Source organism: Saccostrea echinata, unplaced genomic scaffold (assembly GCF_033153115.1).
Source record: "Saccostrea echinata isolate AGI-Se365-2 ecotype Australia unplaced genomic scaffold, CSIRO_AGI_Sech_v1 ptg000029l, whole genome shotgun sequence".
In the NCBI taxonomy this organism is placed as follows: Eukaryota; Metazoa; Mollusca; class Bivalvia; order Ostreida; family Ostreidae; genus Saccostrea; species Saccostrea echinata.
The window spans coordinates 2,958,124-2,978,054 of record NW_026889778.1 but is presented as its reverse complement, the minus strand read 5'-3'; the positions used below and the strand labels follow the sequence as shown (position 1 = coordinate 2,978,054).

At 34.4% G+C, this 19,931-nt stretch overlaps 2 protein-coding genes across 5 annotated transcripts; both read left to right on the top strand.

Moving 5' to 3' along the window:
• The first annotated feature begins 3,175 nt into the window (after window positions 1-3,175).
• Window positions 3,176-13,095, top strand: LOC133195473 (uncharacterized). Of its 2 annotated transcripts, none has more exons than XM_061331323.1 (7): window positions 3,176-3,262; window positions 5,524-5,662; window positions 6,418-6,662; window positions 9,054-9,213; window positions 10,669-10,884; window positions 11,209-11,353; window positions 12,622-13,095. In XM_061331323.1, exons 2-7 carry the CDS (start codon window positions 5,593-5,595, stop codon window positions 12,893-12,895), a joined length of 1,110 nt encoding a protein of 369 aa, XP_061187307.1. In that variant the 5' UTR covers window positions 3,176-3,262; window positions 5,524-5,592; the 3' UTR covers window positions 12,896-13,095. The 2 variants fall into 2 exon arrangements, with proteins under 2 accessions (XP_061187307.1, XP_061187308.1); XM_061331324.1 differs by lacking the exon at window positions 3,176-3,262 and adding an exon at window positions 3,429-3,488.
• Window positions 13,096-16,311: 3,216 nt separating this feature from the next.
• On the top strand, window positions 16,312-19,172 carry LOC133195475 (uncharacterized). 3 transcript variants are annotated; one of them, XM_061331325.1, is made up of 3 exons: window positions 16,312-16,395; window positions 17,317-17,549; window positions 18,742-19,172. In XM_061331325.1, exons 2-3 carry the CDS (start codon window positions 17,338-17,340, stop codon window positions 18,929-18,931), a joined length of 402 nt encoding a protein of 133 aa, XP_061187309.1. In that variant the 5' UTR covers window positions 16,312-16,395; window positions 17,317-17,337; the 3' UTR covers window positions 18,932-19,172. The 3 variants fall into 3 exon arrangements, with proteins under 3 accessions (XP_061187309.1, XP_061187310.1, XP_061187311.1); XM_061331326.1 differs by having other exon boundaries at window positions 16,336-16,395; window positions 17,305-17,549; XM_061331327.1 differs by lacking the exon at window positions 16,312-16,395 and adding an exon at window positions 16,741-16,871.
• The last annotated feature ends 759 nt before the right edge of the window (window positions 19,173-19,931 follow it).

The window sequence follows — 19,931 nt, the reverse complement described above, 5'->3', positions numbered from 1 at the left end:
CCAGAGGTGGGATCAGTGTCTAGGAGGAGTAAGCATCCCCTGTTGACCCGTCACACTCGCCGTGAGCCCTATGTCTGGATCAGGATGTTATGTCTACAAGCAGATGATGATTCCAGAACACCCCTTCCACCTCCCGTCATAACTCTGTCTCCAAAGAGTGGAATAACTAACTCAATTTGTTCTCATTTTTTTAAATACAATTTCAAAATGAGATTATTAGGACAAATTTTCAAAAGTAATAAATGAAACAAAGAAATAGATATTATCCTTTCCATCAGTCTTCTAAATTTATTTCAAATATAATGCATAACATTTTGCTCAGCATACCGGTTAAGTTGTGTTGTACAATCTCTCAAGTCCGAAACAATATGGGATCCTTGTCATCCTGAAAAAATAAGAAAAAAAGAAAGATGTGTCAAAGAGTAATGAATAACATCTAGTTTACATTTTTCAAGGAATATCTGATAAGGAATAGCAGATATACCTAATTTTTATGCTGTTATTTTTATTTTTCATTTTGACTCCGTCTGATTGCCACCACTGCTAAATTCTCTTAGATCCGTGCCTAACATATTTAAAGTATCAATACTGCATTAAGTAACGATGTTGTCAGCGTGTAATTTTAAATAAATGCTGAAGAAATATGCAGGATATAGTTTCCTTTACTATCAATGTCAAACAATCAATTTTACCAGTTTGGGGTCAGGATAGGGACCCACGGCCACACCAACCCCTCCCCCCCTCTCTAAATACAATGCAGTGCAATTCAAGTGAATAAAAAACTAAAATGCTGCATAAAAAATTGTCATGTTTTTCGAATGCCTGGATACCTGTAGTTTTTTTTTCTTCTAAAATTTGATTATTTCATTTTGAAAATACATATTTGGTGCTTTAATTTTTTTCTGAAAATACTAGTACAATGTATACATACATGTATGAGATCTGATGATTTTCCATATATAATATGCTTTTAAAATTATAATGATGAACTTTAAATTGAAGACAAAACGTGGGTAAAATTGTGATGTTGACAGTTTAAAGTGATTTCAAATAGGATTATATAGGAAACACCACCCTCTGGTATCTTTCACAAATGCCTGGTAAGGTACCTCAATTTTTTGTGAGGAAACTTGTTAAAGTTTTGCAGTACTTCACTGATAAATTCCTAGGGAAATTATATATTGTTATACGTTTAAAAAAATGGTTCTTATATAAATCTATACTAATATAAGTCTAAAATTTTCAATGTTTTACTGAGCGGTCATAAAAAATCGCTATTTGACCGCAGAGTGAGATATTGGACCTGTCAATGATTGAGATATTGGACCGCTTACGTCACACTGTGTGCGGGATCAGCTAAACCTTATTTGCATTCGTTGGTGTTCGACAGTGACAGGATTCATCACTGGCCGAGTTTTAGTGCAGGTAAAGGAAATTTACATGATGGAAGGCAACAAAAGATAAATTATGTCCAAAAAAATATATATATATATAAATAAATAAAAAAAAAATAAATAAAAGGAATTGAAAAAAAATCATTGACTGTGTTCTCGGGCAAAATGTCGACCACTCGAACCAAACTTTGCCTGCGACCTAACGGCCTCAAACAAACAGTTTAGTTCTTGGGTTTGACAAAACATGGGGAATGTGGCAATATTAATTAACGATTTGTTTCCCTTTCATGTGCACTACTGCGTGCATGGCTTGAAATTTTGTAAAAAAAAAAAAAAAATTCCCTTTAACATATGTATTTTCAACTAAACTGAGCATCGATTTCGTGTCTTTGACCAACCGTATCCCAGGGACTTCAATTTGAACAAACCTGAACCAACATAAAAAAACCAACATAAGAAAAAAACTGGATGATTGCATTGTTAAACATGCATTGCATTGTTAAACATTCATTGCATTGTTAAACATGCACTGCATTGTTAAACATGCATTGCATTGTTAAACATTCATTGCATTGTTAAATATGCATTGCATTGTTAAACATGCATTGCATTGTTAAACATTCATGCAGGTTGGTGTAGTTTGTGTATTCATCGTGCTGTTTTATGAAGATTTTCCACGCGCGGATCTAGGGTTGGTCGCGGGGAGGGGGATCCGAAATCTTCTCCTGGGATTTTTACAGTTATTAAATTTATATAGTAATTTAAGTACGCCCCCCCCCCCAAATATCTTAACACCCCCCCTCTCCCCGAAAAAATATGGACCCCGAGGAAAATGATAAGGAGATAAGGAGAGTCATCGCAAAAAAGGGAAAGCGACTTGTCCTATAACACGTACCCACCCCACCCCACCCATCCTACCCCTTACGAAATAGGGTGCTTAGGTTTGTAATTGATTATTTTTTTTTAATGACTTGAAAAATTTCTTGGGTCGGATTTTCAAACTTTTTTGGAATGGATATGTCCCCCCCCCCCTCCCCCCGAAAAAAATTCTTTGTTCCGCACACATGTATTCTTTTATTCTTAAAAAAAATTGAACAGTGTTAAACCCCCTCCTCTCCCGATCCCATTGTGATTTTAAAGGAGAATAAATAAAGAAGAAATTGAATACTTTTAGAGAAGTAAATATATTCACGTAAAGTAGTAAGCCATTTCAAGTTTTTTTCTCAGTCTGTTTAGCGTCCACCCATCTTTCAAAAACCTACCTACCTATTCGCTAAAAACAAACAAGCCCAAAATAATAATAATAATAATAATAATAATAATAATAATAATAATAATAATAATAATAATAATAATAATAATAATAATAATAATAATAATAATAATAAAATAATAATAATAATAATAAAACACAGACTTTATAGTCTTTATAAAGACGTAATTCAAAGCATTTGATTTCATTAATCTATTTTTTATGTATAGAAAGATCTATTCTTTAGCAAAATCAATGTTTTAAATGCTTAAGATATACCTAATATGACATATTGTAGGCAAATACTTTGAGATATTGACAGAATTTATTTAAGATTGTGACTAGAATAATCAATTTCAAGACTCCTGATTTTGTTTGTTTTTTTCTGATATGGGGTGTTAAAAACCAAGGCGCACACAGACGCTAAACGTAGAAAAATTTGGAATGGCCTATAGCAGAAAGAACGATAACTCTCTTTGAAAACATAGAGGGCGCGGCGATCTGTTGATGATGCAGGAAGTAGGTGAAGAAATGGAGAAAGTTGATCATGGTGATCAAAAAATAACTTTTGGCACTTTGAAACTTAAAGTTAGAAAACTGTGATGTTATTATTAAGGTAAAAGTTTCATTCTTGAAATTGATGCATCAAGAACCATTCAGGTTTACTTTTCAAAAGTATCTCATCACTGCTCATAGCGGCAGCCAAAACGATGCTCAGCAGGCTGTCTGTGTTTTTTGTGAGTCATTGTATGCGCCATACATTGTACCTAACCTGTTGAGATGTTTGGGCAGTGATCGTGAATGAAAAAACAGAATAATGCCAGATTTTGTCTTGCTTTGTTGTAAGTAAGCTTGATCCTTGCCATCAAATGAATTATTTGGTAATAAGTTAAAGTGAATAAGAAGGGGAAAAAAAATCGCTTTCAGTTTCATAAAAGTGTAACGTTACCTCTAGAATAATTAAGTGCACATTACCATGAAAGTTAGACACCTGTTTGCTTAATGTACATGCTTCAATAACATTGCAAAATACAATGTATTTTGTTTTATAAAATTTAGTTTGATTTAGAATGTTTAGTGAATATCAATATTAAGTTAGAATAATTAAACTTGAGGGAGCCGACTGGGGTTTTATTGTGTGAAAACTACTATAGAGAAACTCTTGAATTTTATACCATATGTACCTTACATTGACTTCAGTATATATGCCAAGTTCAGTGAAAATCTACCGTCTGGTTATTTTTTGGGACCATCTCAAAATTCAGGTACATTTCCTATACTAGGCTTATATAGGAAAATACAATTTTTTGCACTTCGGAGCAAATTGTACAAATGCTACTATAGACTTTTTGCTCAAATTATATTAATTATTTAATGGGTAATACTATATTGTACATTTTATGCAAGAAACACAAAATTCTACCGTCTGGTTTCCAGAGGGGGCGTCTCAAAATGTCAAAACTCATGATATTTTCCTGTTTTTATGGAGTACAACAAAACATGACAGATACCGCATATTTATGTTAAAAATAATAGAAATGATTGTGAGGTTCTCAATTTTCTATGTTTAAAATTTCAAGAGCATCTATTTTATACTTTTTATTTTATGACATAATTAATGACCCCGTTTAAAGAACTTCGTTTATTCATAACGTCAAAAATACAATTTACGACGTCTAACTACCCATCATTTGAAAAATCATTTAAAAATCAGTTATTTAAAAACGTAATTAGATTTTTTAACCTTTGATTTCCTAAATTTGTTAATTTTTATAAAATATATAAAACTAGTTGCTTTAAAAGAGTAAATACGCTTTATTTTACTGTGCTGCGCAAAGTATTGCGCAATGAAAACCCCAGTCGGCCCCCTTAAATGGAATGTTCTATCGTTAAAATTATAAATGTCCTACGGACCTGGTTTAGGGCCTGTCCCGAGACACAGTTAGATTATTTTAACTAAATTAAACTGTGTCTCTGGGCAGTATTTAGTATTTATAAACAAGATATAATTCAAGAATTTTGATTCTTTATTTTCAAAATCTTAAATGATATAAATATAGGCCGCAGATGAGATAAAAATTTTGCAAGCAGGTGGTCTCACATAATTTCAGAAAAAAAATAAAGTTTTCGTGAATAAAAAATCATGATTTACAGTAGACGCAATGTCACAAAAATGGAGCAGGTCAAATCTAGCACAATTATAAATATTATAAATAAAACTGCAAAAAAAAAATTAACCACCAAATTTTAAAATCATATTGTCCAACCTTTCTGAGATTACACGTGCCTTCCACCCCAAAATTTAATGCATGTACAGGAAAAACTTGTCACATTTTATCAATGCCTTTTCCTCGCTTCAAATTTATCCAACTTAACGACTTTCAGAGCTCTCTCTCTCTCTTAATTATTCATATGTATCGACTTTGATGAAAATTTTATACTTTGTTTAGTATGGTACATTTCTAACACATAGATTGAACCAATTCTATCATTAACTGGGTCTGTAGAACCATGTTATTTCAACAACGGGACATTCTATTTAATTCAGTTTTAAAGAAGGAAAGCCTGCCATGAGCCAGTAAAAATTTAAACTTTTTCTTCACTCTATCCATATTGACCAAAAAATAATTTCATATTATACAATTTTGGACTCTCTTGGTGGAGAATATGGTTTATTATTCACCAGAAAACTACTCAATATTGACCAAGGTAAAGACGAGGTCAATATTGATATTTTTCTGGTGAATAATGAACCATACAGCTGTATGCCATTGAAAGAGTCCATAATTTTTTGACTTTTATTGTATAGTCTGAATTTGAATAAATAATGCATATATACATGATATATAATAATATAATTTAATATATATTTTTTAGTGAACGGTGAACAGGATTATGTGTGTAGGGCTTGTAGAAGAAGTTTGAGTTGCTGCCAAGTGTTGAAGAATGATTGTGGCCCAGCTGATGGTTTTGGCCCTCTTCTCATCAGACTGTTTTGCTCAAACACAGCAGATTAGTAAGTATCGTAATTGTAGCAGTCAAACAGGTTATTTTAGCAGATTAGTAAGTACTTATATAGTTATTGTAGCAGTCAGACACCTTATTTTAGCAGAATAGCAAGTACAGTTATGATAGCAGTCAGATAGGATATTATCATTGTTGCCAGAGAGCTCAATTTGTATCAAGTTCAAATGGAATGGGAATGGTTCAAATTCAACTTCTTGTCACTATAGAAAATAAATTTAGCAAGTGCTTTTGAACTTTTGAACTCATCTTCCAAAAGTAATTATTAAATAGCAGTGAAGTGTTCATTGATTTTTTTTAACCAAAAAGTTATATTTTTATGGGAACTGTAGAATAATGCTCTTCAAAAATAGTCTGTTTTCAACTTACTTGATATTTTTCATACTTTTTTTTAGCATGCGTTACATCATTTTTATACATTGTCAAAAATCTGACATGATTCTAAATAATGCATTATAAACATGAACTTTTATCTTATTAAGTAATTAGTATGATTTCCAATTAAATCGGGTGTGTTAATCAACAATTGCAGAATGGCAGTAAAGCATAAACAATAACTTAATCACTGTTCAGCAAAATTAGGTCACTTTACTTGTATATGGACACTTTAATAGTATATATGGACACTGAAAATGGTTGTAGTTTTGTTACAAAATGAGAAAAGTTGCCTTTTTATGAAAATGGTGCCCTATATTTTATTTATTTATTCATTTAAACTAAAAATATTTTCTTGTTTTTTTCTTTCAGTTTTTACTCACAGAAGAAGTTGTCGGAGACCCCACTATTACCACGCCGAGAGTCACTACTTGATCCGGGCCAAGGGCCATCTACCGGGCAGGCACTGTAACATGACCTTCATCGAGTCGGACTCTGGGTGGACGTCACCTGATCATCAGTGCTTCTCACTCTGTGTCAGAATTGTCAATGCCTCCATGAGAAATTGTGATTTCAGAATCACGTATTATGATGGAATTGATGACCGTAATCCTAGGGTTTGTTACAGAATGTTATATAGAGTGTTATAATTATTATTAAAGACGTCTTTATGCATCCTTTAAACAGTCTTTAAACCATTTTTAAACCATCTTTAAGTTTCCTTTACGTTCACTTAGTCAAATCTTATGCATTTATTACTTTTATCTCACTAATTCTCACTTGTGGATGAGTATAAATGCAGGCACTTCTGCTCCTGCAATTTCCCTAGAAAAATTTGCTACCAAGAAAAAAAAATCAGTTTGTTTAAATGCATGTTTTTAAAGTATTCTTTTTTTTTTTTAATCTGTAAACACATGTTTTAATTTTTTTTTTACAAATTATTTCATGTATTTTCCTTTTGTGTGTGGAAAGCAGGTGTTTCAAATATGCTTCCACTAGGTATCTTTTATTTTTTGTAAAATTACCGCATGTTTCTAATCTTTTTGAAACCGTGGGAAAGCCGTGTTCTGCTCCTGAACTCATAATCCTTTTCTTCTTAAAAGTTAGATGAAGATTTAATATTCCATATATCAATTCTAGACATTAAATTTCACATACTCGGTTTAGACATAAATGCATACTATTATCTCTTTCAGTGGGATTAATTTTCTTACTGAACTGCAACTGCACTGGACTATTGTTCTAAAGAGTAAATTGCAGTAGATATCTTCAGTTTGATACACAAAGTATTTTAAGTTTTCTAAAAGTGGTAGTAAGCATATGAATATTACAGGCAGGATGTCATGCACTGAATTTTTAAACAGTTTTATAGAAATTTGCTAAAGACAGCTGTCATTTTCTGAATTCTCATATTTGATCCACTTTTTTTACATTATTGTAGCTCACCTGAGCTGAAGGCTCAAGTGAGCTTTTCTGATCACATTTTGTCTGTAGTCCGTCTGTCTGTCCGTCCGTCTGTAAACTTTTCACATTTTCGACTTCTTCTCAAGAACCACTGGGCCAATTTCAACCAAACTTGCCACAAAGTATCCTTGGGTGAAGGGGATTCAAGTTGGTTCAAATGAAGGGCCATGCCCTCTTTCAAGGGGAGATCATAAAGAATTAGTGAAAAATTAATGGCATCTTTTAAAAATCTTCTTCTCAAGAACCACAGAACCAGGGAAGATGAAACTCAAGTGGAAGCATCCTCAGGTAGTGTAGATTCAAATTTATTCAAATCATGACCCCTGGGGGTAGGGCGGGGCCACAATGGAGGATCAAATTTTACATAGAAATATATAGGAAAAATCTTTAAAAATCTTCTTCTCAAGAACAGCAAAGCCCTGATTGGTCATATTTATATGGAAGCATCATCAGGTAGTGTAGATTCAAGTTTGTTCAAATCATGACCCCTGGGGGTAGAGCGGGGCCACAATGGAGGATCAAAGTTTTACATAGGAATATATAGGAAAAATCTTTAAAAATCTTCTTCTCAAGAACAGCAAAGCCCTGATTGGTCATATTTATATGGAAGCATCCTCAGGTAGTGTAGATTCAAATTTATTCAAATCATGACCCGGGCGGGGCCACAATGGAGTATCAAAGTTTTACATAGAAATATATAGGAAATATTTTAAAAATCTTCTCAGGAACGGCAAAGCCCTGATTAATCATATTTATGTGGAAGTATCCTCAGGTAGTGTAAATTCAAGTTTGTTCAATTCATGACCCCCTGGGGTAGGGTGGGGCCACAATGGAGGATCAAAGTCTTAAATAGAAATATATAGGAAAATATATTCTGATGAAGAACAGCAAAGCCATGATTAGTCATTCTGATTTGGAAGCATCCTCAGGTAGTGTAGATTCAAGTTTTTTAAATGATGACCCCTGGGGATAGGGATGGGCCACAATGGGGGATCGAAAATTTTACATAGGAACATATGGGAAATTATCTTCTTCTCAAGAACTGAAAATCATGTTTAGTCATTTTGATATGGAAGCATCCTTAGATAGTGTAGATTCAAGTTTGTTCAAATGATGACCCTTGGGGGTAGGGTGGGGCCCAATGGGGGATTGAAAATTTTACATAAGAACATATAGAAAAAATATTTCTTCTGAAGAACTGCAAAGCTGTGTTTAGTCATATTGATATGGAAGCATCCTCAGGTAGTGTAGATTCAAGTTTGTTAAAATGATGACCTCTGGGATAGGGAGGAGCCACAGTGGGGGATCAAATTTTTACAAAGGAATATATGGGAAAACTTTCAAGTTCTTCTCAAGTACAACAAAGTCATTACAAAGCCATTTGTTATACTGACATGGAAGCATCATCAGGTAGTTTAAAATTCAAGCCCAAGCCCCCCTCCCCCCCCCCCCCCTAATCTTTTCAATACTGAACTGATTTGTGCTTTTGCCTTGCCAATGTGCTCAGGTGAGTGATGTGGCCCATGGGCCTCTTGTTTTTGCAGAGTTTTACTTGTAAGAGTTCTCCCCCTTCTCTGTGGTGCTCGAGCTACACTGAGATGACAGTAGAATTCCAGGAGATGGAGTCATATGACAGACGTAGTGGGGACGGGTATGATCTCACTCTAGAGATCAAACCTTACTGTCAGCAGCCAGCCAGCACAGGTATTAAATCCCTTCCCCCCCCCCCCCCACAATCTAACTAGAATTCTGGTAGATAGAGGCTTATGACAGACATAGTGGGGACGGGTATGACCTCACACTGGAGATGAAACTATACTGTCAGCAGCCAGCCAGCACAGGTATTAAATCCCCCCCCCCAATCTAATTAGAATTCTGGTAGATAGAGGCTTATGACAGACGTAGTGGGGGCGGGTATGACCTCACGCTGGAGATCAAACCTTACTGTCAGCAGCCAGCCAGCACAGGTATTAAGTACAAATGTAATCCCCCCTCACCCCCAACTAAACTAGAATTCCGGGAGTTAGAGATTTACGATAGACGTGGTGGACAGGGGTATGACCTCACGCTGGAGATCAAACCTTACTGTCAGCAGCCAGCCAGCACAGGTATTAAGTACAAATGTAATCCTCCCTCACCCTAAACTAACTAGAATTCCGGGAGGTGGAGACTTATGATAGACGTACTGGACAGGGGTATGACCTCACTCTGGAGATCAAACCTTGCTTTCATCAGCCAACCAGATCAATTACTAAATACCCAAACTAATCTAAACCTGTACCCCACTCCATCCCACCATCTGTAAAAGCTAATTGTAAACCTGTACCCTTACTCCACCCCACCATCTGTAAAAGCTAATGTAAACCTGTACCCTAGTCCCTTACTCCACCCCACTATCTGTAAAAGCTAATGTAAACCTGCACCCCACTCCATCCCACCATCTGTAAAAGCTAATGTAAACCTGCACCCCACTCCATCCCACCATCTGTAAAAGCTAATGTAAAGTTGCACCCCACTCCATCCCACCATCTGTAAAAGCTAATGTAAACCTGCACCTCACTCCACTTCACTATCTGTAAAAGCTAATGTGAACCTGCAACCCACTCCACCCCACTATCTGTAAAAGCTAATGTAAACCTAACCCCACTCCACCCCACTATCTGTGAAAGCTAATGTAAACCTGTACCCCACTCCACCCCACTATCTGTAAAAGCTAATGTAAACCTGTACCCTTACTCCACCCCACTATCTGTAAAAGCTAATGTAAACCTGCACCCCACTCCATCCCACCATCTGTAAAAGCTAATGTAAACCTGCACCCCAGTCCATCCCACTATCTGTGAAAGCTAATGTAAACCTGTACCCCACTCTACTATCTGTAAAAGCTAATGTAAACCTGCATCCCATTCCACCCCACTATCTGTAAAAGCTAATAGTGGAGACAGATATGATTACATTCAGAAGATTAAACCCTACTCTCATCAGCCAGTAAGCATAGGTATTCAAGTACTATTGTTAAACTCCCACCCCCTTTCACCCCCACCCTCCATCTAGAATGCTGGATTATGAAGTTTTTTGACAAAAATGTTCAAAAATGAGTAGGTTTAGATGTTGCAAAAATTTGAAAACTTTAGAATGTGGTATTTTTCTCTTTATCAGTGCCAGGTGATGCCTATCTAGATCACTATCTACGTAAGGAGAAGCGAGACAGAGACACGATAATTATTGCGGGGTCCCTGGTTAGCACAATCTGCTTCCTGTTCGTGATTTTCTGGCTTGTTTATTGCTGCTGGAAGAGAGAAGCTCCACAGGAGAGCCATCAAAGGCCCGCAACTCCAGTCTCCCATAGCAACAGCTTCAAGTCTTCTGGGTCAGGTAATCAGGGTCCAGAGAAATTCTCAAATAAAGTGGAAAGGATTTGCAATGCTACAAATCATTTAGTAAAATCCTTGCATGACTACAGTACATGTATTCTCATGTTATGTGTACAAAGGTCTTCAAAAGAGATCAGAGTTTTATGAGACATTTTACTCACCTATTTAATATGTAGATTTTCTTCATATTGATCAGCAATTTTTCACTGATTTTTTTTTAAGATAATTAAGTTGTATACTACCGCTAGTTAACTTCAAAGAGGTGACTAAATGATATACCAGGTGTTTGGGGAAGTAATACATTGTAGCTTTATGTACACTACAGGAAGAAAAGGCCCAGGAACATCCCAATCTTCAAACAGTGACAGGGCAGATGGCAAAAATTGGTTTCCAATGGCAACCAGATCTCCCCCTAAATACCAGCCCCCAGTATACAGACCTCAGGGGTGGGATGCACAAACCAATGCCAGGTAATCAGTGAGCATCAAAAACTTTTTTTAGCACTAGCCCAGTCAGGCTGGTAATTGCAAAACATTACTAGTCCAAATCACTTTGACTAGCCCCTTACCCTCCAATGTTTGGAAAATAAAATGACTCAGTTTTATTTCACACGTATTTTAATGTAAACTGTTTCTCTGTTTCTAAACGTCATTGACAGTCCCTGTATCAAATACTTTTTTAAACATTTCCTTACTTTAGCCATTTAAAAACAACTTTAATGATAATTTGTCATATCCTTGTTAAATATTTTATGGGTTTTTTTATGTATTTTAACAAAACAGATATAAAAAATTGATATATGTCACTGAAAATGCTACTAGTCTGATAGGGCTAGTGTCAACTTACATTTTAATAACCTGACCAAATTTTTACTAGTATTTGGGAATCTGGCTAGTCTTTTTGACACACACTGGGTAATAGTGAAATTCAACATACATTTTCTGTCCAAACCACAGTTTAGATACAATTGACTTCTAGGTAAGCCTGGAAAATAAGAGTTTTTTATGAAATATAATCTTGATCCCTTTGTGTTGTGTTTCGTATCCTTGGACAATGTACTTAGTCAAACCTCGTTATCTCGAACTGAATGGGACCGAGAAAAAACTTCGAGATATCAGAGGATTCAAGATATCAGTAGTAAAATACTTAAAGAATAAGTGGGTGGGACTTCAAAATCACTTCGACATATCCATGGTATTTGAGATATTGGTGTTTGAGATACCGAAGTTCAGCTGTATTTGCCTGGTCTCAGTATCCTTTTTCCACTAGACATACAACATAGTTTTGTACCTTTCTATATCCAATTATCCATAATGAACTGTCATCCCAGACCAGGTTAGTCTACATATACTCATCTGCTAGGCACCACTATGTGGGTAGCTTTGTACTTCTATAAGAACTGACCTTATTTTCACTCAGGACTAGGAAGAATTTATTTTAGTTTGCTCTGATTCAAATTTTTCCAAAACCAATTTGCTACTTTATAATTGCATGTATGTGCCCATCATTGTAAAACTAACCCTGTTTTAAATTTGACTATTAATGATGAAAACAAATAGGGCCAAACTAAAACATGTAAGAAAATGTGTGTAAAATTTATTTTAAAAAAGATTCAATTTCCACCATCAGATATACAGAGCTTCCTGGGACTTCCTATTCTCCTCAAAGGGGAATAACTCCACATGTAAGAAAATGTGTGTAAAATTTATTTTAAAAAAGATTCAATTTCCACCATCAGATATACAGAGCTTCCTGGGACTTCCTATTCTCCTCAAAGGGGAATAACTCCAGGCTTCCACTTAAGACAGTTTTCACAAGGAGAACCCTACAACCCACTGGCTCCAATCAGGGAACAGCCTCCCACCTACAGACTGACCTTTGAAGTCAGCGAGAGACCACATGACCTGGGAATGCCATTCCGAGGACCACCCCCTCTCCCTCCCCGTCCAAATATAGAACACCCTTCCCGTCCAAATATAGATCACCCGCCATCAAAGCAGTATTACATTTAATGATATGTGTATGTTAAGAACAACACCCATTTTAAGCAATGACTTTATGACATGTTACATTTATCACCTATACAAAGATCTACAGAATAACAATCTACATGTAATGTCAAATATTCAACAATCTCCATAAATAAACATTTATTCATTGTTTTTGTCCAAATTTAGAACATCTCTCATCAGAACAGTATTATTTATTTATTGCGAATGATATATATTTTTAAAATTTTTGATGTAATTAACAATTATCAATTAAGAAATTACTTGTTTTATAATAAAGATTGAAAGCTAGTGATTGAATATTGAAAGTCTTTCTCAGGAAGAAGGGTTGATTTTTTTCATACCTAAGTTTTAAAGATTCCAGTCGTGTGAACAAGATCTCAATGAACTTGAAAGGACTCTTGTCACATATTTGATCAATCAGTTCTATATGGCATTGTTAAATGATTCCTCATTTTAAAGCCATGCATCAAATTTTATTCAATTTTGAAAAGTTTCAATATGCAATAAAATCTAATGTGTTCATTCATACATTGATTCTCATTAGGAAAGCTTGGCATGGTGCTAATGTTGTATTGCAGATTTCATTCTGTATTTCACAATCTTTTTAAATGAAATATTATTATTTTACTAACTGCCTTCATTAAATATACATTACTGTTGTACATGCATGAATAAGTATTGCGAATTTATGATTGTGATACTTATATATAAGTAATTTTTGAATATTTTGTTTTTAATATTGGTCAACACCATGTTCACTGTTTTACAAAACTAGTAACATGGATACCCTTTGACAGTGTGTAATCAACTTTGATTTTAATTTTGAATTTCAGATACATGTACTTAGGTAACTAAATATAAATTGTATATAGCATATTACATGTGTGATACATTTAGAACTATTTATATATGGATATTTATCTACGGGTTTGTTTTTTTTTTTCCATTGAGTCACTTTATATATATATTTAGCTGATCCCTTGTTTATTTTTGTTTGTTTTACTGTTAAGATTGCAGAAGTTTTTGTTTGAAATATTTGTAGAATGATGATATTATACACAAATAGATATATTCTACAGTTTACATGAACTTACTTATATTGATTTAAAGAGACTCTTTCTTTTTGTTTACTTTCATCTACAATTTATATTCATTGTACAAAATTCACAACCTGTAGTCATGTCCAAAAATGTTGATTTTCTATCTAGGTCAGAAAAAGTCTATTTTAATAAACAGTATAGAGAGGTTTAGTTCAGTTTCTGTAAATTTCAGTCTTATCTCAAGGTAGCTAGATGGTAGAAAATATTTTTGTATTTGTATCTTTTATGTGTTTTTGTTAAGGAGGAATGCTACACCAGAATTTTATTTAATGCATCTATTGAAATATGGTTTCATCATAGGAAGATTGATATTAGCTCTTAGTTATTTTATAATATGATTTTTTTTTCTATTTTTCCATAGAAAATGTCAAAATTGTTTTAAATGCAATAAAAAATTATTTATGAAAATAAAACAGTATTTGTTAATGTTTTTTTAAATCTATGGATAAAATCTTCAAGAAAGAAGTCACAGATAAGAAAAGTATACATGTAATATTCAATCATATTTTAAAAAGAAATTGAAGAGAAAATGTGAAACTTTGGAAAATTGCTAATTTTTTCAAATTTGAACCAATCCCTATTGAAGTTTAACTGATCCCGATCAATATTGGTGCTAAATTAGTGATTACTAAATTATTGCACATCTCTAGCAGTTAATTTCTTCTGAGAAATCCATATGAGTGATAAATTCCATTATTTTGTAAACAATGTTACACCCAGGGAACCTAGTATTTTGTGAAATTAATTGTTAAATATATTTTCAATTTCTATAATTCTGGTTGGGATTGGTTTAATTTTGATCAGGATTGGTCCAAATTAGAAAAGTAGCTATTTTACTGAAATTCCGCAATTTCGTTTCAATTTCTTTTTAAAATACAATTCCCAGATATTTCTTTTCTATAGGTAACTTGTTTCTTGATGATTTTAACCATAGGTTTAAAAGTATTGACAAATAATATTTTCCGTATGCTATCTGACTCTTATTTATAAATAAAAAAATTTAAACTCTAAAGCATCTTTTTTGCAGAAAAACCCCCAATTTTTTCTCTGGAAAAATGGAAAAAAAAAATCCTATAAAATAATTAAGAGCTAATATCAATCGTTCCTTGCTGAAAAAGATGTCTTAAAGATCTATTAAATAAAATGTTGGTGTAGCATTCCTCCTTATATAAGCATACATAAGTCTACCTGTTCTAAAACAATGGAAATTCATTGTCTATTATGTACATGTAAAATTAAAATATTTGCCATGGATATTTCTTTAGACAAATTAAGATAAACCCATTGCAAAATTTCAGAAGTTTTACAGTGTATGTTTCACATTTTCCAATAACAGACCATTTATTAGTGTATTTATTTAGTTGAATCCTATAATATGAGAAATATTTGTAAACCCTGAAAAAAGAATATGCAGGGACCATAACATTGTTCATGGTTTTCAAACTGTTAAATATGCAATATTCATTTGTCATACATGTATTTATAGTTTTAAGAAGTTGACAGATTTTGTGTTGTCAGTGTTTATTCTAATTCAACTAAATAATCATGTGTGAGGTATTAATTTATTAATGTATGTGTGCCAAACCTGCTTTTTGACAATTTAAATACATAAATAATAAATGTATAAATTTTTTATGTCTTGTGTAAAGATCTTGTAAGATCACAGGACTTTGGGAACCTGTGAATTTATTGATAATTTCAGTAAAATGTACACCAACTCCTGGTACATGTGTATGACCCAGGGTCTCTGGCTCTGCAAGTTACTGTAGTCACAAAAAGGCTCACTGGGGAAGGAATTAATTGTAAAAGTACATTGGTATTATCATATCAATGTTTAGTTATAAATCCTATATCGTACAGGATCAACTCTCACAGTGTCATGGTATTTTGATAATTATCAATTTTTAGCAGCTTAAGGCAAACTTCTGGTCTATTTTCACCACATTCTATATATGAAAGTTACAGATCCAGTTTTATTAGAGAAGTTAGTTGAAAGAAATTAAGAAAGTCTTTTTTGTGTATTTTTTTGTGTTTTAAACTAACGAAGGGATGTTACATGATGAGAACTCATCTACCTGTTTCAATGTAAATGCAAAAACAGCATTCGAACAAGTCGTTAGAGAGGCCGACTTCATACGAAGTTCATTGCGTTTTAAGTTATTATTGTCAAAAAAAAATGGATTATGAATAAATCTTTAATTATTGCAATTTATACTTTTTTACGTATCAATCAAACGGTCCGTATGTCTGTTTCTGTTCCGCCCCTAATCTACTTATGATCCGCCTCCTAACAGCCGTGGGCTAGAGAGGAATTTCCCTCCGCGTCAATGTTTACATAGTGTACAAATTGGAGGGTGTGCACAGAAGTCTGTCACGCCATCAGATACTCGCCGTTAACAGGTAACAATTAAGTCTTCCTAATATATTATCTACACAAGGAATAGGTCATAAAAATGATGACTTTTCTTCGGGTCTAATTGTAATTTTCAGTCAAGTATAAGTTTTAGAACATCGGTGTTGGGCTATAAACAGACCAGATAAAAGCGCGCGAAAATTATATAAAGTATGTCACTGGTTCTAAACGAATCGAGTGTATTTCCTGCATGCATTCCTTATGCACATCTTAATATTGTTATTAATAATGCTTAATGTTACAAAAGCATGTTAATTTTTACGCATTTTAAGGAGGCAGGAGCCTCAGCTAAGATAGCTAGGTTCATCAAACTTTCTACATACTAAGTATTCCTTGGAAGCAATATCTCGGTCAAGCATGCAGTTTATAACATTTAGTCAATAGGCCACGCACATATTTATCAGAGCACAAGTATCACCGGGGTAGCACAACGGGACGTTTATACATGGTGTAGAATGTTAAAGTACGTACTTTATTTATAAGTTTATATAGCCTTTGAAAGTAAAGGGAAAAAAGTTTATTAATTCTGGGAGGGAAGGGAAGTACAAAATACAGAGTGTGTGACTCTTTCTCATAGATTCGAATTTTTCCCAGAAATCCGATAAAATCCTTTGAAATTCTTATACTTTAAAGAGAATCTCGGTCAAAAATGAAAAGTCCTATTATTTTTTTAAATGGCCCGGGCCCTTCCTCCGGCCTAATATACACGAAACTCCTCCAATTTAGCCAAGTTTTTTTCAAACAAAGTATAGTTTCACATAATAAATTCTACATAGTGTTCCTATAGATACAATGTATATCAAACAGTTTTGATGCCAAATACATCTCTGTGTGTAGTTCTTTTTTCATTTTTTTTTCATTTGACGTATCTTTAAACAGCCTTTCGCTATTTATAGTTTGAATTTCAGTGCCTTATTTTTCGGAAGACCATGGTTTACGGAGCGATAGTGGGAATGGTTTGCTCTGAGATCCTCGGGGCGCTTTGGTACCACCCCAGGGTTTTCGGCAGTGCCTGGATGAGGACCGCCTACCCCGGTAGGACAGAGCCGGAGATACAAGCAGCCGTAGGAGCGAGCAAGGCGATGACTCTCGTCGTTCTGACCAACGGTCTGCTGTGCTTCCTCATCAATTTTGCGCTGGGGTAAGAGCTTCACATGAGAAAGTTTGAATGTTTTAGGAATTTACTTCTTTTCCCCTTCTAAATTTCATTTATTTTTTTTAGTGATTTCAAAATTTGAAATGAAATATAGAGATGACGAACAGTATTCAAGCTCAAAAGTCCTTTGAAACAATACAAATCGCGAGCAGAGCAACGCGGGCCTCTAAAAAACATCAGAGGTGCATGGGATCAGGTGCCAGGGAGGAGTAAGTATCTCCTGTCGACGATATGCTTCTTGTCATGATCGGGCAAACGACCAAACTCATAAATTGGGAGAAAATATATGCAAAGTTTTAAAAATAAAATTTGATTTTTATATATCTATTGTTGCACATGTGTGAAAGTAGAGATTACAGAAATCATATATGCTTACACGGACTACAAAAGAATTCTATATGATAGGTTACCTTTGCCTTAATTAGGGTACTTATTTTCTCCTAGAAGATTGACGCTGAAATCAGGCCTGTAGAACGCGGGTGGAGGGCAGTCCCCCCCCCCCACACTTTTTTCTGAGTATAGATTTTGCTATAGTAAATTTTCCTTTAGATGCTGGTTGCCACCCCCCTTTTTGGTGTTGAAAGGCCGAGCACAGGCAAATTTCAGGATTTGGACAGTAAATTGCATGTAGTTTTTTTTTTTTTTTTTCTTTTTTTTTTTTGCTTGTCAGATAATTTTGGGAAGTTGCCCCCCCCCTTTTGGTCAGGTTTTTTTGGTCAGATTTTTTTGGGAAGTCCTTCCCCCCCCCCCCCCCCCTTTGAAACCGTTGCTACTGGCCTGGAAATTGATGACATGAGATAATACAAGATTTGTGGGAATTTTTTTTCAGAAATCGCACTGCAATTCTTAAGGTGAAAATAAAAAGTTCACATTTAATTGTTGCAAGTATTCTGAGATTCAGGAGTGTTGATAGTTTAGTGGGTTAAAGCTTGCTTTGGTGCATGAACCGTGGTCGATCGCGGCAGGGTTTTTTTTTCTTCTTTTTTTTCAGTGATTTTACATTAAAATGCCATTGTTTTTCGCTAAGATACGTAAACTTTAAAATTCATAATACCAACTGATTATCAGATTTATCTGACATTTTTTGTCTTTTATGATTAAATGTACCTTAATTTCCCGTGGTGTTTCACTTCTATAATTAGACAAGTTTCTATAATTAGACGACTTTCTATTGCAGTCCATTACTGAGATCTGGATCTTGTGTGGATGCCATCGTAAGAGGCGTTTTAATCTCCATGGTGGTCATCCTGATTGACATATCACATTGCCTGTTTTCTGCTCGTTCATTGGTGGGATTTGTAATTGACCGTGCTTACGATACCTGCATGATCATTTTGATCTGCGTCTGCATTGCAGCCATTGGTTGAAACTAACGTTATGAAGGTCTGCAGATTTCACAGAACCGAATGTCTTTATTTTCTTTGAGTGGGACTGAGTATTGAAGCAGGAAGCCTACAGTTGAGAATAAAAGTGCCATATATTAAACTGTTTAGATATTTTCAGAATTTAGTTCAGTGTTTTGTTTTTTTTGGTATGTAGCATCATATGCAAATACTCATGTATATTTTCAGTTCAAAAGAATTTTGATTAAATAATTTTTAAAGTTAATTGTGTTATTTCCTTAAAGTTGTATAGTCTCCATTTTCCGTTTTACTGGATTTCTGTAGCTCACCTGAGCTACAGATAGACTCACCTGAGCGACACTTACGTGAGCACCTCTGATCAACAGAATATATGTATATGTCAGAGCTATTGACGCAATCTTGATCAAAAAAACGAGAGAGGTAAACGCACTAGGACCCACGGGTTTTTAATTCTCTATAATGTCGTCGATCTAAAGTTGCATTGTATGTTTCATAACACACATCATGTATGTTAATTATTGAAAAGAATCGGGCCTGTTACTTGGGGGGGGGATTGGATGGGGGAGGTATTTCATCTCCAGTTCTTGAAAAATCCATTAGAGCATAAATATTTTCCTAAACATGCTAAAATTGCTGTCTCCTGTTGTGCAGGGAGGGGAATGGATCGAGGTTGCCAAATTAAAAAAAAAATCGATTTTTTTTTATCAGTTAACATAAAATTCAATGTATCATAGAAAGAAAGGAGTACTAAAAATTCCTATAGAGTATTCATTTTAATATCAGAGCTGTGCTGATCAAAACACAGGTGTTTGGGATAGGACCCTCTCCCCCACCCCATCCAGCCCACTATATATTTTTTCATTTTTCATTCCCAAGTAAATTTACAATATGCTCAATATGAAAAATCGTAAGAACAACGTAGAATAAACGTGTTAACTGCTCGAGGTACATGTATATACCTTTCAAAAGGTTTTGATCCGCCCATAAAGAACGGGATTGCTGA

Excerpts from the sequence above, each read along its gene's own strand:
- LOC133195475 (XM_061331325.1), top strand. The coding sequence starts at position 17,338 with ATGGTTTACGGAGCGATAGTGGGAATGGTTTGCTCTGAGATCCTCGGG. Across the intron at positions 17,550-18,741 it reads CTCATCAATTTTGCGCTGGG|TCCATTACTGAGATCTGGAT; the intron begins GTAAGAGCTTCA and ends TTTCTATTGCAG.
- LOC133195473 (XM_061331323.1), top strand. The coding sequence starts at position 5,593 with ATGATTGTGGCCCAGCTGATGGTTTTGGCCCTCTTCTCATCAGACTGT. Across the intron at positions 6,663-9,053 it reads TTGATGACCGTAATCCTAGG|AGTTTTACTTGTAAGAGTTC; the intron begins GTTTGTTACAGA and ends TTGTTTTTGCAG. Across the intron at positions 10,885-11,208 it reads CTTCAAGTCTTCTGGGTCAG|GAAGAAAAGGCCCAGGAACA; the intron begins GTAATCAGGGTC and ends TGTACACTACAG.